The 18,387-nt window shown below is 35.4% G+C and overlaps 1 protein-coding gene across 1 annotated transcript in view; it reads left to right on the top strand.

The window, feature by feature from the left end:
• The first annotated feature begins 10,512 nt into the window (after positions 1 to 10,512).
• The window catches only part of LOC309475908 (uncharacterized protein), a 46,141-nt gene continuing 38,266 nt past the window's right edge, over positions 10,513 to 18,387 (top strand). Inside the window, exons 1-2 of the mRNA XM_082138892.1 lie at positions 10,513 to 10,755; positions 11,776 to 11,811. Coding sequence (XP_081995018.1) covers positions 10,725 to 10,755; positions 11,776 to 11,811 — 67 coding nt within the window. The 5' untranslated portion in view covers positions 10,513 to 10,724. The remainder of the gene's footprint in view (positions 10,756 to 11,775; positions 11,812 to 18,387) is intronic.

Here is an 18,387-nt window from a genome sequence, read left to right as displayed (position 1 = left end):
ATTTATATGTGGTGTTTGAGTGGTTTTCAGCGCTTGCTATGCTGTTCTTGGTTATTTCTAGGGTTTTCTAGGTGGTTGCTAGTCTCTATGATGTTCTGGTCTGTAAATATGACTTTGGTCGCTTGCAATCTTTGGGATATTTTGTGCCTGTTTTATCGTCCATCAGGTGCAGTTTGTAAGTCTAATAGATTAGAACAATATTAGTACATCTTCCCTTAACAAGCTGGATTATTTGAGATATCATTCATGTCAATAGCACAAACGACGTGGGTCAAAGTTTAATACTAATATTTTATTGAAATCCCAATACAGTGATGCTTGCCTTATTTATAAGCACTGGCTGTATCCATTTGACAAGACTGGACATTAGCACAGTTATAGGCACAGTATGGTTGTGTATTTGCTGTTTACTCAAGAACAAAACTGCTTCCTGTTTTCATTCAGGTTATTGACCTTTCACACATCCTCTGTGAGAGGCCTAGAAGAGGAGAACCATACAGTTAAAGGGAAAGTTCACCCAAAAATGAAGATTTTGTCATCATTTACTCACCCTCATGTCATTCCAAACCCGTAAGACTTTCGTTTATCTCTGACAATGCTTATGCTCTGATAATGTTCCCAAACTCGAAGGATTGTTTTTATCCCGCAGGACAATGCTCCAATCCACACAGCCATGCCATTCAAGGTGTGGATAGAGGACCATCAGATCAAGACCCTGTCATGGTCATCACAACATCCAGACCTGAACACCTGAAAACCTCTGGAATGATCAACAGTAAGATGGATGATCACAAGGCATCAAACAACGCCGAGCTGTTTGAATTTTTTTTTGCCAGGAGTGGCATAAAATCGCCCAACAGTAATGTGGCCGACTGATAGGGAGCTTGCCAAGACGCACGAAAGCTATGATTGGAAATCAGGGCTATTCCACCAAATATTCATTTCTGAACTCTTAAAGTTAAAACATTAGTATTGTGTTGTTTAAAAATGAACATAAACTTGTTTCCTTTGCATTATTCGAGGTCTGGAATCAAAAATCTTTTATATATATGTATTTATGTATGTTCATTAAGTTTAAAGGTACAATATGTAAGATTTTTGTAATAAAATATCCAAAAATCACTTGCACAGTGTGATATATTTCCTGCAGTTGTGTACCTACAATATCCCAAAAGTTCCCAAAGATTTTTCATTTCAGATAAATTCCAATTGTAAATAATGGCTCGTCCCTTGTCATGTCGCCTGTCAATGAAGTAATATCCGCGTGTTCCCTGGTTTCCGCTTGGTCTGCCATAGTTGCCGACAGACATGGCCAACTGTGTTACGTGTAGCGGCACGCTCACGCTGTTGTTGTTTCGTTCTAACATTATGGACCATGGCAAGCAGACTTTGGGACACAAGAACAAAAACGAGGATCAATATCAGCGTTTTAGAAATCCAGAGTGCTCCACGTCCACGATTAACTTTGACTTGACAGAGACGCCGCTCTTGCATACTTTATTAGACAGGTGAGCAAAATGTACATAAAACAAATCAATGTTATATAGCTCAACAACATGATGAAATGTTAGAATATGATCAGTATGTTACTCTAATGTTGATCTAGCTTACTGCTAGTCTCATATAGCCAACAAACTAACACAAATAACATTATAACTTTCAACACACTCAAATGCTGTTTAGTGTAACGTTAGACCAAGTGAAACAGCGCTGCGTTACCTCACAAGTTTAATATGTCAAATAAACGGACCTGTGTGGGTGAGTAGTAATTCAGCACTTGCGGGTAGTTCGGTAGAATGAAATGTCTTTATTCCTTTATATCTGTGAGACTCGCATGTGGCGCTGATATCTGTCTCTCATTAGCAATCGAGCCCTGCTTCATACCACAGTCATGTTAAAAAACATGAATGTTTTCACTCATCCATAAACATTATTAGATCCATCGGCATGACGACAAGTTCCATAATAATCTAGGCCTTTGTTATTGTAAGAGGTTATAAAAAAAAAATGTACACCTAATCAACAGTTTCAGTCATACATACATGGCAACAGCGCCTCCTACAGGCACTCAGCTGCCAGTAATAGCTGATACTTGTTACAGTAGCAGCTCACACTTGCAGTCTGGGTTATTCATACATTGGTAAATTGATATTTGAGGATTATACTAAGCAAGGCCCTGTTCTGACTGTAAGTGCCCCGTTGCAACAAACCCTGGTTACACCTTCTTACGATGGTCCAATTCAAACATTTTAATATATATAAGTAACTTTGCAACTACATGTCAACTAACTAGTTGTTGACATGTAGTTGCAAAGTTACTTTTAGTTAGTAGAATGTCTAAAGTGGGCAATTGAAATAGTGTTAAACAAACCTCTTAAGTTAAAGGAACACTCCATCGTTTTTTCATATTAAACTATGTTATTCCCTTAACTAAGACGAGTTGATACATACCTCTCTGGTCTCAGTGCGTGCACTCAATCGACTCGACTTCGACTCGGCGCAGTAAAAAGTCACTCCTGAAAAATCCCCTCCCCCTCTCCCTCTCACTTCTGTCATCAGAACCAACGTGACTTTTTACTGCGCCGAGTCGAAGTGCTCCCAAGTGCTATTCCGCCATACATTATAGTTATCCTTTTTATCCGCTTAGAAAAGCGCCACGTTTTATTTTATGTCACCATACTTGGTCGTGTAACTACTCGTGTAACTGTATTTAAATAGGGAAAACGTGGAGGTGTTTGGTCGCTTCTAACTTCATCTCTGTTTGGATCCTAATGAATGAACTGGGCTAAGCTAAGTGCTATCAAAGTGTCGCCGCGCGCCAGAGCGATTAAGTGCACGCACTGAGACGAGAGAGGTATGTATCAACTCGTCTTAGTTAAGGGAATAACATAGTTTAATATGAAAAAACGGTGGCGTGTTCCTTTAAGAAAACCAGAAGAACTGACTACAAAAGTTTATCAGGCACATTAATTTGCATAATCAGATCTGGGGCTGTTTTAAACAATTGAAAAATATGGTGTTTAACATTAGTATGAATGTACATACATCACACTAGATTTAGAGGAAATAGAAGTGTAAGGTTTAAGATATATACAGATCTAACAGACACGCATGCATGTGCACACAGGTGCAGGTAGTTTAACAAAATAAATTATAAAAAGTTTGTCATTTAAAAAGCTCACAATTTCTGCAACCTAGTTATCAACATTTCCATCTAAATACAGTTTTAATCTGTAAACCTTTAAACCTTTGTCAAGTCAAGTCAAGTCAAGTTTATTTGTATAGCGCTTTTCACAATACAGATTGTATCAAAGCAGCTTCACAGTATTAAATTTAAATAATACAACAAAGTTTGTTTCAAGAGGAATTTATTGATTGATGAAATGAAATGAAATATCCCCAAAATATCCCCAACTGAGCAAGCCAAAGGCAACAGTGGCAAGGAACCGAAAAACTCCATCAAGTGACCTAATGGTGTCCTAAAACTCCATCAGGTGACCTAATGGAGAAAAAAAACCTTGGGAGAACCCAGGCTCAGTCGGGGGCCAGTTCTCCTCTGGCATTTATGAGCTAGAGGCCGGATTGTAGTTTGAACTGTGGGATTATATGAATGCCTGGCTGAAGAGATGCGACTTTAATCTAGTTTTAAACTGGGAGAGCGAGTCTGAGCAACGAACAGTATCAGGAAGACTATTCCAGAGTTTTGGAGCCAAATGTGAAAATGCTCTTCCTCCTTTGGTGGTTCTGGATATCCTAGGTATGACCAAAAGCCTTGAATTTAGTGATCTTAAAGAGCGCGATGGATTATAGGGCGATAGAAGATCCGTTAAATAGACTGGAGCTAAGCCGTTTAGGGCTTTATAAGTCAGTAGCAATACCTTGTAATTAATACGGAACTTTATAGGTAACCAATGCAGTGATGATAAAATCGGTGTTATATGATCATATTTTCTTGATCTCGTAAGAACTCTAGCGGCGGCATTTTGGACTAACTGTAGCTTGTTTATTGAGGATGCAGGACAACCAGCTAATAAAGCATTACAGTAATCCAGTCTCGAGGTCATGAATGCATGAACTAACTTTTCTGCATCAGAAACTGATAGCATATTACGTAGCTTAGCAATGTTTCTAAGGTGGAAAAAGGCTGTTTTTGTAACATATGAAATATGATTTTCAAAAGACAGGTTGCAATCGAGTATAACACTTTGTGGGTGTTTAAAAAAAAAAATCTGATAACAAATGTTGGTTTGCAGTTATTGATGAACTTATATCTACTGTATGTGAAAGAAAAAACATTTTTTTTCTTTTTTACAGATCATTTTTGAGGTGAATGTTTTTTTGTTGTTGACTTTTTGACTTTTTGACTTTTTGGATGTCATAACTTCCAAGAAGTTTATGCTGTAAGAGGTGTGGTAACAGATTCAAATGTGATAATGATAAACGATAGAATTGTAAAAATAGTAATGCAACATCCATTCAAATATTACGCAATCAGGTTAAGGTAATTAATAAATATAAGCATATTTAAAAAACTACAAAGACATATCATTCCTCTAAATTCTTCATCAGTTCTATAGAAACCTTAGGAAAAAGAAGTGTGATCATATCATTTTGTGACTTTTTTTTAATGTATAAAAATAATTTCTGGGTGTCCTTTTTTAGGCCACATCCACCAAAACAGAGTGTTTCAAAGAGAGAGTAAAACCTATAATAATAGTAACCTATTACTTCTAAATGATGTTTTTGATTAAAAAAATATTTCTATAATCTTGCTATAAGTGGGCCTCAGAGAACAGTTCATGACCCCTTTAATACTAATGCTAGAAATGTAAATGTAGACAACAAAGGTACAATATGTAAGATTTTTGTAATAAAATATCCAAAAATCACTTGCACAGTGTGATATATTTCCTGCAGTTGTGTACCTACAATATCCCAAAAGTTCCCAAAGATTTTTAATTTCAGAGAAATTCCAATTGTAAATAATGGCTCGTCCCTGGTCATGTCGCCTGTCAATGAAGTAATATCCGCGTGTTCCCTGGTTTCCGCTTGTTCTGCCATAGTTGCCGATAGACATGGCCAACTGTGTTACGTGTAGCGGCACGCTCACGCTGTTGTTGTTTCGTTCTAACATTATGGACCATGGCAAGCAGACTTTGGGACACAAGAACTAAAACGAGGATCAATATCAGCGTTTTAGAAATGCAGAGAGCTCCACGTCCACGATTAACTTTGACTTGACAGAGACGCCGCTCTTGCATACTTTATTAGACAGGTGAGCAAAATGTACATAAAACAAATCAAAGTTATATAGCTCAACAACATGATGAAATGTTAGAATATGATCAGTATGTTACTCTAATGTTGATCTAGCTTACTGCTTGTCTCATATAGCCAACAAACTAACACAAATACCATTATAACTTTCAACACACTCAAATGCTGTTTAGTGTAACGTTAGACCAAGTGAAACAGCGCTGCGTTACCTCACAAGTTTAATATGTCAAATAAACGGACCTGTGTGAGTGAGTAGTAATTCAGCACTTGCGGGTAGTTCGGTAGAATGAAATGTCTTTATTCCTTTATATCTGTGAGACTCGCATGTGGCGCTGATATCTGTTTCTCATTAGCAATCGAGCCCTGCTTCATACCACAGTCATGTTAAAAAACATGAATGTTTTCACTCATCCATAAACATTATTAGATCCATCGGTATGACGTCAAGTTCCATAATTCCGCTTATGCGTCATCAATCTAGGCCTTTGTTATTGTAAGAGGTTATAAAAAAAAATTACACCTAATCAACAGTTTCAGTCATACATACATGGCAACAGCGCCTCCTACAGGCACTCAGCTGCCAGTAATAGCTGATACTTGTTACAGTAGCAGCTCACACTTGCAGTCTGGGTTATTCATACATTGGTAAATTGATATTTGAGGATTATACTAAGCAAGGCCCTGTTCTGACTGTAAGTGCCCCGTTGCAACAAACCCTGGTTACACCTTCTTACGATGGTCCAATTCAAACATTTTAATATATATATAAGTAACTTTGCAACTACATGTCAACTAACTAGTTGTTGACATGTAGTTGCAAAGTTACTTTTAGTTAGTAGAATGTCTAAAGTGGGCAATTGAAATAGTGTTAAACAAACCTCTTAAGTTAAAGGAACACTCCATCGTTTTTTCATATTAAACTATGTTATTCCCTTAACTAAGACGAGTTGATACATACCTCTCTGGTCTCAGTGCGTGCACTCAATCGACTCGACTTCGACTCGGCGCAGTAAAAAGTCACTCCTGAAAAATCCTCTCCCCCTCTCCCTCTCACTTCTGTCATTAGAACCAACGTGACTTTTTACTGCGCCGAGCGAAGTGCTCCCAAGTGCTATTCCGCCATACATTATAGTTATCCTTTTTATCCGCTTAGAAAAGCGCCACGTTTTATTTTATGTCACCATACTTGGTCGTGTAACTACTCGTGTAACTGTATTTAAATAGGGAAAACGTGGAGGTGTTTGGTCGCTTCTAACTTCATCTCTGTTTGGATCCTAATGAATGAACTGGGCTAAGCTAAGTGCTATCAAAGTGTCGCCGCGCGCCAGAGCGATTAAGTGCACGCACTGAGACGAGAGAGGTATGTATCAACTCGTCTTAGTTAAGGGAATAACATAGTTTAATATGAAAAAACGGTGGAGTGTTCCTTTAAGAAAACCAGAAGAACTGACTACAAAAGTTTATCAGGCACATTAATTTGCATAATCAGATCTGGGGCTGTTTTAAACAATTGAAAAATATGGTGTTTAACATTAGTATGAATGTACATACATCACACTAGATTTAGAGGAAATAGAAGTGTAAGGTTTAAGATATATAGCCTACAGATCTAACAGACACGCATGCATGTGCACACAGGTGCAGGTACACTCAAAAAAAATTTTTTGTCTAAAAATAAGATTTATGTATGTGAATTGCATAACAAATTTCCATGCATTTGGATTACATAGTTTTAACATAAACCAATCAATAATCTGAATGTGATTCATATTTTTAAGTCATATCTAAATGAAACAGATAAGATTTATGTAATTGTATTAATAAACTGAATGTGATTTATATTTGTCAGTCGTATGTAAATGAAACAGGTAAGATTTATGTAATAGTACACAGAAAAACACCCATGTTAAATTAACACTGCTCAGTGTTCATATGTGTGCACACTACAGAGTTAAAGCGGTGTTGAAGTTAATGAGATAATTAAGTGATGATTGAGCATTAATTATGAACACCTGCTGTTAACAAGCAGAATCACTGAAGGAAAGAGAAACACAAGAACTACAACTGACTTCAGCCACAGCCTTAGATTGACATCAACTGAAGAGAAAAGAAGACATTAAATCTGTGAAGATCTCAGCAGAGGAGGATTAAACAACTCCACAAACAGCATTACCAGCTTCACTTATTACTAACCAGACTGACTTTATTTCATTTCCGTTTTAATGAAATCAATAGTTGTATTTTAAAGTCACCATGATGGTGGTTAGCGTTTGCTTTAGTTGGGCTCTTGACCATTGACTCTTTAATATAACATTTTCTCTAGCTGCTATAATAATTATGTGTTTATAAAACACATTTGTTGCAGCGAAAAAGCCAAGAGAAAAAGAGATCAGGTGATGTTGGCTGTTTATTGATGAAGGTGTAATCATCATATTGTGGCCTGAATCACTTATCTTTTTCAGTGTCTAATGCTTTGATTATTGGGCTTATGTGATTTTGTTTTATTTATTATAGTAGCTGTGTGACCTGACAGCATTAGATTCAACAGTTAATCAAATAATATAAAGAATTTTAAAAACATTTAGTGCAGTAAACTTTCTCTTCTACATTATTACTTTGACATCAAGAATCAGTGTATGACTCTCAACAATGGTGACAATCAATGAAATGCTTCATGCTGCAGTGCATGCTGGGTACCACCAATCAAAACTCACCCATATCTCCCAGCATGCATTGCGGCATTAATAAATTATGCATCAGGATTTTTTGTATCTTTTGTCACCATTGTTGAGATTCATATGCTGTTTCTTGATGTCTGTGTGAGTCTAAGTAATGCCATAGATGAAAGGTTTTTGTGCACTAACTATAAAAAAAAAAAAAAGTATATTGTTTGATAAACAACACTGTTAGATTTCATGCTATAAAATCAAATGGCTTCTGTTATGAATAAAACAATATTAAAAAGCATTAGACACTGAACAAGTCGTCATCATCATCAATAAACAGCCAACATCACTTCATCTCATGTTCTCTTGGTTTTTTTGCTGCAACAAACGTGTTTTATAAACACATAATTATAGCAGCCAGAGAAAATGCTATATTAAAGAGTCAATGGTCAAGAGCCCAACTAAAGCAAACGCTAACCACCATCATGGTGACTTTAAAATACAACTATTGATTTAATTCAAACGGAAATGAAATAAAGTCAGTCTGGTTAGTAATAAGTGAAGCTGGTAATTCTGTTTGTGGAGTTGTTTAATCCTCCTCTGCTGAGATCTTCACAGATTTAATGTCTTCTTTTCTCTTCAGTTGATGTCAATCTAAGGCTGTGGCTGAAGTCAGTTCTTGTGTTTCTCTTTCCTTCAGTGATTCTGCTTGTTAACAGCAGGTGTTCATAATTAATGCTCAATCATCACTTAATTATCTCATTAACTCCAAGACCGCTTTACCTCTGTAGTGTGCACACATATGAACACTGAGCAGTGTTAATTTAACATGGGCGTTTTTCTGTGTACTATTACATAAATCTTACCTGTTTCATTTACATACGACTGACAAATATAAATCACATTCAGTTTATTAATACAATTACATAAATCTTATCTGTTTCATTTATGTATGACTTAAACATATGAATCACATTCAGGAGTATTGATTGGTTTATGTTAAAACTATGTAAACCAAATGCATGGGAATTTGTTATGCAATTCAAATACATAAATCTTATGTTTAGACACAAATTTTTTTTGAGTGTAGTTTAACAAAATAAATTATGAAAAGTTTGTCATTTAAAAAGCTCACAATTTCTGCAACCTAGTTATCAACATTTCCATCTAAATACAGTTTTAAACTGTAAACCTTTAAACCTTTGTGGGTGTTTTTTTTTTTAAAAATCTGATAACAAATGTTGGTTTGCAGTTATTGATGAACTTATATCTACTGTACGTGAAAGGAAAAAAAAACATTTGTTCTTTTTTACAGATAATTTTTGAGGTGAATGTTTTTTTGTTGTTGACTTTTTGACTTTTTGGATGTCATAACTTCCAAGAAGTGTATGCTGTAAGAGGTGTGGTAACAGATTCAAATGTGATAATGATAAACGATAGAATTGTAAAAATAAATAGTAATGCAACATCCATTCAAATATTACGCAATCAGGTTAAGGTAATTAATATATATAAGCATATTTAAAAAACTACAAAGACATATCATTCCTCTAAATTCTTCATCAGTTCTATAGAAACCTTAGGAAAAAGAAGTGTGATCATATCATTTTGTGAGTTTTTTTTAATGTATAAAAATAATTTCTGGGTGTCCTTTTTTAGGCCACATCCACCAAAACAGAGTGTTTCAAAGAGAGAGTAAAACCTATAATAATAGTAACCTATTACTTCTAAATAATGATGGTTTTGATTAAAAAAAATTTATATAATCTTGCTATAAGTGGGCCTCAGAGAACAGTTCATGACCCCTTTAATACTAATGCTAGAAATGTAAATGTAGACAACAAAGAACAGGAAGATAATTTATTAATAACATTTATTTATAGAATGGTTAAGTTATGTGCTTGCAGAAGTGATGTCTTCTACTCATTCGTGAAGGTTTTAATCTCTTAATTCCTATGATTATCTAGAATACAAATAGGAGTTTATATATATATATATATATATATATATATATATATATATATATATATATATATATATATATAAAATAATAAGGCTATTCAGAAATCATGAAGGACTGGAACATTGAAGAATGCAGAAATGAGATCTCAGACCTTTAGAATTATAGTAGTCAGATAATTATGTTATTCATTTAGTTATGTGAAGTTTATCCAGTGCTTTCTGTTGCATTTCCCATGTGTTATTTGTGTGCAGTTCACGATGATCACACTGTTCCCATAACAGCTCAGCAACAGATGCTGATTGTAAAAGGATTGCTCATTTCTAATTCTATTAGCCATTCATACAAGTGGGCATAATATTCTAACTTTAATTTTATTCTAACTAAATTCACAGACACACTATGGTTCTGGTATATGAATATTAAACAGTTCACACTTCACAGGTACAGACATACTGTAAATCACCCAGTATCAGAGATCTGGTTAAAGATGAGATGAGTTCAGGCAAGGGTTGCCACGTCTGTGGTTTCCCCGCAGAATTTTGTGAACTGCACACAGCAGAATTGGGCAACTTTTAACTTTTACTTCTGTTGCCGCAGATTATGCAATACTCGTGGTGTGGTTTCTGTTAACCAAGCAGTTTTCACTACTTTCTGCTTTTATTTTTAATTGCATGAATTTGTTATTAAAGCCAGTACCATTATTACATGAAACAACCAGATGAACGTCAGTATAAACTCTTTTGGCGTTTCATATTGCAGATTAAGTCTTAAGGTTTTAACAGTCTGTGTCTTCAACCATCTGTCATTATTCAGTCGGTATGGAGCTCAGGCAACTTCCTCTTCTACTCTGTGAGTATTTTTTTTTTCTCTGTATGTATTCTTTCTCTGTATGTCAGTGAATTTTACATTACATTATATTTATTATGACAGACACCTTTATCCAACATGAAACTTCACTAAGGCACTGGATTACAAAACTCCTTCCAGAATAAATGGACTGATGTCATTTAGACGCAATGCAAAATATTTTTTTTTTTCTCATGTTGAATTTTTTTGCATCTTTTCAGTGTTCTATTTAATTTATTTACTTTCAATTTGGTCCTGTGGTTGACAGTAATTGCAAATACATTTGATGTCAACATTCAGTTGCTTATACATTAAAACAGTGTATATTTCACTGCACTTTTTTGAGTAGTTTCTTTAAAAGCGTTATTCCTTTAAAATAATTTTCTTTGTAAGAAATATTGAGCAAATAAATACGCTGGCCTAAAACTAAAATGACTAAGACTGAAATAGTAACACTAAATTAAAAAGCACAGCCTTGTAGTAAAATGCATAAGCACATTTTATATATATAATATTCTTTTCTTCTTTTTTTCCTTATTTTTAATGTATAACACAACGTACAGTGATTTCAATAGACCTACTGTATACATGAAATAATGTGCATGAAGAAAATCATCAGGTAAAACATAACCAAGTTATCAACAGTTTTGCAATTTAGGTTTAATTCATAAAGTGTAAGATAGAGTTATAAGCCATTTTATTGCATTAAGTGTTTGCATTTGATGTGAATGGGACACAGAGTTCTGTAAATAGGCAATGAGAGTTTATTTTCATTCCTCTGTTTATGATCAGAATTTTGACTTGAAGAAACAGTTTTCTCTGCAATTGCAAAATCTATCAAATAAGTTCATCATCTGCACTCATACAGATGAATTTAGCTCTAGACAAAGTAGACAAGCCTCACGAGAAATAAGAACATTTGAGCTTATAATGGTGTTTCACAAGAATAGGCACATAGGCTACTGTTATAATATGTCTGAAAAATATCTTTGAGAAAAAAAGGTTTTCTCTTTGTGTTTTTAGTGCTGATTTCAAACATCCACTCTGGACACACTGAAGGTGATTATATTTGATTTATACATTTCATCAACACTAACTGTTTCAAGCCAGCTGAAAAATATTAGTGTTACATTTATAGGACTAAATACACCTTATTGCCTATCTAACAACGTTGCCTTTTTTAACATCGTCAGTCTATTATTCCGTTTCTGAAGTCTAATATGTGAAATGTTTTTCACAACCACTGTCGATTTTCGTGGCCGCCATTTACAGCCTAACGTTTCATAAAAAAGCTGTAAGTCATAATGCATGCATCTCTGTAACACTTTTTAAAAAATATATATATATATATATATATATATATATATATATATATATATATATATATATATATATAAGTTTTAGTCCTCATTGGTTTGGTCACAGCAACACCTACTGGTCAGAAACAATTGTATTCTAGTTTATCTAACATCAACATTTTTAACAAAAACTACTATATAGCAACATGTAGGTATGGAGAACAACACTAAAGTCTAACCTGATTTAGCAAGTATATTTTGCAATCAAGAAACCATATTTATACATTAAAAAAGCACATTGTTTTCATTGTGAATTGTTATTGGTTTACAGAAAGACCAAAACCCAAAGTGACCATTAAACCATGCCCTTACGGAAAAAAAAGTATACTTCAAGTTCATTTTATGAAGTATACTTGAGTAATGTTCAAGTATATTTTATGTAGTAAGTATACTAATGTCAATATGTACTAGTAGTAAACTTGTAAGTGTACTATTTTAATACCACTTGGGACTAAATTGGCCCACTTGAAGTTTATAAAAGTATATGTTTAAGTGTAACAGTAGTAAACTTTAAGTGCACAACTAGTTCATAATTATGTTTCTCATTTGTACTGCAAGTGAACTTATGAGTATACTAGTAGTTTACTATTTTAATACTTGTAGCAACTTTGAAGTATACTCTCAGTAAACTACTAGTTTAGTAGTTTTATACTACAAGTTTTATTTTAATGTACTCTCAGTAAACTACTAGTTTAGTAGTTTTATACTACAAGTTTTATTTTTAATGTACTCTCAGTAAACTACTAGTTTAGTAGTTTTATACTACAAGTTTTATTTTAATGTACTCTCAGTAAACTACTAGTTTAGTAGTTTTATACTACAAGTTTTCTTTAAGTGAACTTAACATTATACTTATAGTTTACCATTTATATATTATTTTTACTCTTTTAGTGTACTCTCAGTAAACTACTAGTTTAGTAGTTTTATTCTACAAGTTTTCTTTTAATGTACTCTCAGTAAACTACTAGTTTAGTAGTTTTATTCTACAAGTTTTCTTTTAATGTACTCTCAGTAAACTACTAGTTTAGTAGTTTTATTCTACAAGTTTTCTTTAAGTGAACTTAACATTATACTTATAGTTTACTATTTATATAAAATTTTTGCAGTTGCAGTAGGCCTATACTACTATGTTCAGATGTTATTTTTTTATTCTTGAAAAATACCTTTAACGCTACAGAATGTCAGTAAGTTTCATAAAGGCAACATTTTAAACAAAATAGTTGAGAAAATCACATTTTTGTCAAAGACTATGCCTTGATCAGATCCAGAACGATGATCAAAACACAGGTGGAGTTGATTGAGTCCAACACCCCCAAAGCTTCACAGTCGTTTTCTCTTCATGGGTTAGGCCTACGCTTCATTTCATTTGGAAACATTAAGCAGTTTTGATTTACAAGCTGTTCAATGTTTGATATTACATTATTTTACATTTGAGTGAGCAATCTTCTATCACTTGTTTCAGCTTCTTCTTCACCTGTGTTTTGATCCAGAGATTCTGTACTAGAAGATGTGTCATAGCGCCCCCTACCATATACCAGTGAAAACATGGATAGCTGGAAAATTCAGTCAATGGTGGGGAAAAGTTAAATGAAAGTAAATCTTTATACTTTGTACACTACCAGTGGACTAGCCTACACAAAAATTCAGATACACAGAATTAGAAACATATCTGTTTTATATCAATATTTTAATCAATATTTTCAAACAAAGTTTCATAAGACTGTATATGAAAACGATGTAAAAAAAAAAATTAATTTAAGTTGTGAACACAACTACAAGCCAAGTATACTTTGAATAATTCAAATTTTAAGTATATCTCGATCAAAAGATTGAGTACAAGTATAGGCCAAATTTACTTGGACTTTTCTCTCAGTATAAGTCAAGTACACTTAAGTTTAATTAAGTATATTTTTGAGAAGTATATAAAATGTAGACTGAAAGTATGCTTTCTTCTTTTTAGTTGAAAAGAAGTATACTAATAGAACACTTGAATAAACTTATTTTCCATGCTTATTTTATTTTCTCTATAAGCTATTCCACCCGAAAGTTTGTTACTATATAAAGCTGAACATGTTAGTTTATAAGACGGTGTGTAATATTATGTTTTTAAAAAAAAGTATTTAATAAGCTACTCAATCAAAATAGTAAACACAAGTACAAGCCAAGAATACTTAGAATACTTAATTATACTTTTAAGTATATCTCGATCAACAAGTATAGGCCAAATATACTTAGACTTTTCTGTCAGTATAAGTCAAGTATACTTAAGTGCAATTTAAAGTATATTTCTGTGAAGTACATAAAGTATATTTCTGAGAAGTATATAAAGTATATTTCTGAGAAGTATATAAAAAGTAGACTGAAAGTATACTTTCTTATTTTTAGTTTAAAAGAAGTATACTAATAGAACACTTGAATAAACTTCTTTTTCGTAAGGGTGATCATCATGTATTCAGAGAAGAGACAGTCACTCTCAGATGTGACATATATGATGGAGGAGTCACTAGCTGGCGGTACAACTGGTATAAAGACGGTTCAACCAGTGTTTTCAGTGAACGACAGGAACACACATTCAGTTCTGTTACTGAGTCTGACGCAGGTAAATACTCCTGTAGTGGGAGAGAGACTGGAGTGTTACGTTAGACATCTCTGCAGCAGTCACTCGCGTGTCACTGTCACAAAAGTGATTAATTTATTCACGGGAGAAAAATCAGATAGACCACCATCGTCTCTTGAACTCACAGCATCAACACTTTATTATGCACATGCTCATAACATACACAGTGCGCGGGGCACGCACGTTTCAATGACGTCACTGCGTAGACTATAACATGGCTTTGCCACTTATACTTATTCAAATATGCTTAACACTCCCACTCAAAGACATGTTTATAGCATTCTATAGTGGCAAACAAAAACAAAACAATACATAACTCCAAAATAAAACATTTGGTATACTGGCAGTAATCTAAAAACCTCTCAAATATAAAAACACCTGCCAGTTCACATTATTCTCCAAACAAATACCTCTTGAAGTTCTCAAACTTAGCCTTTGCCACCGGCTTGGTAAGAACATCAGCTATCATGTTCGCAGTAGGGCAATATTCTATAGATATTTTCCCTTCTGTGTGTGCAGACCGTACAAAGTGATATTTTATATCAACGTGTTTACTTCTCTGTCTGCATACTGGGTTCTTAGACAAAGCTATCACCCCTGGTTGTCCTCATATATCTTGACTGGTACATGCTGGTTACTACTATCAATTCCTTTAAGTAGTTGTACAAGATACATACTCTCTTGAGTAGTGGCAGCTAGTGCCATATACTCGGCTTCACAGGTGGATAAAGCCACCGTTGGCTGTTTCCTACTCTTCCTTCCACGATATGATTGGACCATTCTCAGTTAAGCTGAAACAATATCCAGTTGTGCTCCTCCTATCATTTTTATCGGCTGCCCAATCAGCATCACTGTATCCCTCAAGCTGTAGGCTTTCCTCACATTTTCGGAAGTGTAGTTCTTGATCTATAGTACCCTTTAAGTACCTCAGTAGGTGTTTTGCTGTAGCCCAATGCTGTTGTTTTGGTTCTGCTAGGTGTTGTGAAAGTTTACTAACAACCCAGCTCAGGTCAGGTCGAGTACATGTCATAATGTATATCAAACTACCTACTATCTTTCTATATCCTGTTGAGTCAATGACTTCACCCTCATTGTCAAAGTTTAACTTTTGTTCACATGGGGTGGATCTCGGTTTACATTCGGACATTCCAAATTTCGCGAACATCTTCTTTATGTGTCTCTTTTGAGTCATTTTGATCTCTCCATCACTGTATAAAATCAATACCCAGGAAGTGTTTAAGTGGACCCATATCTTTCATCTTAAACCTTCTCTTCAACATTTCTTTTACATCACTGAGTACGGTGTTATTACTCGCTGCTATGATTAAGTCATCTACCCATACTAACAAAATCACTTTCTCGTTCTCAGATTCTCTGCTGTAGACACAATGATCAGCATCATTTTGTACAAAACCATTCCCTGTAAGGTGATCATGCAGTAACATGTTCCAGTTACGTCCGGACTGTTTTAAGCCATATAATGACTTATTGAGTTTACACACTAAGTGTTCTCCTGTTTTAGATTTGACCTCAAAACCTTCCGGTTGCTCCATATATACCTCACAGTCCATCGGAGCATGGAGGTAAGCAGTCTTTACATCCATTTGATGTAGTGTAAGGTCCTCCTGTACAGCCACTTGCATTAATGCTCGGACAGAGGTCATGTTGGCTGTCGGTGAAAAAGTCTCTTTATAGTCAATCCCTTCCACTTGACCATACCCTTTTGCAACATATCTGGCTTTACAAGTCTCAGATCCATCTAGGCTCTCTTTCACTGCATATACCCAGCGACCTCCCACTGCTTGTTTGCCTTTTGGCAGTGGCGTCAGAGTGAAAGTCTCATTCTCTGTCAAAGAGTTCATCTCCTCTTTCATTGCATCAGTCCACATTTTTAACTTCTTAGAGTCCATAGCCTCTCTAAATGTTTTAGGTACATCATAAGCCACTCTGTAGAAATAATCTACATTTTCTCTTTCATCATTATTACACTCAGCTTTACACTGGTAATCATTAAGGTATTCTGGAGCTTTTCTCTGTCTTGTAGGATACCTTCTTTCTCCCTGTTCACTCTGAGTACTATCTGTCTGGGTCGGACCCTCCTCCGTACTGGACTCTTTACTCTCTTTAGGCTGTTCCTGACCTTGGTTGACTATTTTTGGTGATGTATCTCCATATCTCTCAATTTCGTCCCCCATGTCACAATCTGTCTGAGTCTGGCTATCTGCGCTACCTTTGGTGATGAATTTGACCAGCCTATGTTTTAGGATTTTTCCTGTCTCGGGATAATACACATTATATGCTGGACTATATTTATCATAGCCTACGAAGATCCCTTTTTCGCATCTAGAATCCAGCTTCTTCTTATCCTGCTTATATACGTAGCATTCAGAGCCAAAAATCCTCATGTTAGACAGATTAGGTGTTTTTCCTGTGAAAACACGGAAAGGTGTCTGCTCTAGCCGCTTACTGTAACACCTGTTGCGGATTTGAGCTGCTGTCTGTACAGCATATGTCCATAATTGCTTTGGGAGGTTACTCTCCAATAGCATGCATCGTGACATCTCAAATAAGGTTCTCCAACCTCTTTCGGCAGTTCCGTTCTGATGAGGTGAGTAGGGTGCACTAGTCTCGTGCCTTATCACATTACTCCTAATTAGAGACTGGAATTCCTGCCCGGTAAATTCTGTACCGTTATCAGATCTTATACACTTTATCTTTCCATATGGAGCTACGTCTGCTATGAATTTTTCTGTAGCCTTTGTCGTGTCACTCTTTGCTTTGATAAAGTATGGAAAAATCATTCCAGTGTAATCGTCAGTAAATGCTATCGCATACTTGTATCCATCTTTATCTGCTATTTCTATAGGGCCGCATAGGTCTGTGTGTACTAGCTCTAGTACGGTTGTAGCTTTAGAGTCTGCCTGTCTGTTTCTACTTTGTGTAAATTTGCCCTGTGTGCATATTTCACAGTTTTGATTGGACCTGTCATGTTTCCCTCTTATCGTCATCCCTTCAACTACCTTTTCTAATTTTGCAACATCATCAAAATGACAGTGACCAAGTATCCTATGCCACGTTTGAATGTCATAACTGCCATACACTTCATCAACATTTTCACTTTCTACTGTGTTAAGGTAATAAAGCCTACCATATACGTCCATTTTGAATTTGGTACCGTCCTTGTGAATCAGCCAGTTATCGCCATATTTGAAGTGCATCTCGGCTCCGTTAGCTGTAGCTGATTTTACTGAAAAGATGTTTTGTGGAAACGATGGGATGTATAGTGCTTGCTTTAGCCTCATATTCACTTGTCGTCCCTCGCTGTCCAGCAAGTAGACTTCGGCTTCTCCCCTCATCTTCGCCATCCCGCTCACCTTGGTTCCGTCGGCAAGCTCGATCATGTGATCCTCGGGCCTGAAGCTCTTGTCAACTGTTATGAACTTTGTGGCGTCGTTGATCATGTGTGATGTGGCTCCGCAGTCGACCATGAGACCCTTCTTGTTTCCCCTTTGAATAGGAGAGTCACTCATCTTGAAGAAACAGAAAGATGTAGGCTCTGCCTCTGTCTCTCCATCTGCTTTCTTCACGTGATCACGGCCTCGTCCTCGGCCGCGTCCCTTTCCTCGCTGTGGTGTGTCCCATTTCCGATCATCTCTTCTC

The sequence above is a fragment of the Leuciscus leuciscus genome, assembly GCF_965113295.1.
Source record: "Leuciscus leuciscus genome assembly, chromosome: 1".
Classification (NCBI taxonomy): domain Eukaryota; kingdom Metazoa; phylum Chordata; class Actinopteri; order Cypriniformes; family Leuciscidae; genus Leuciscus; species Leuciscus leuciscus.
This window is presented reverse-complemented; position numbering and strand designations above follow the sequence as displayed.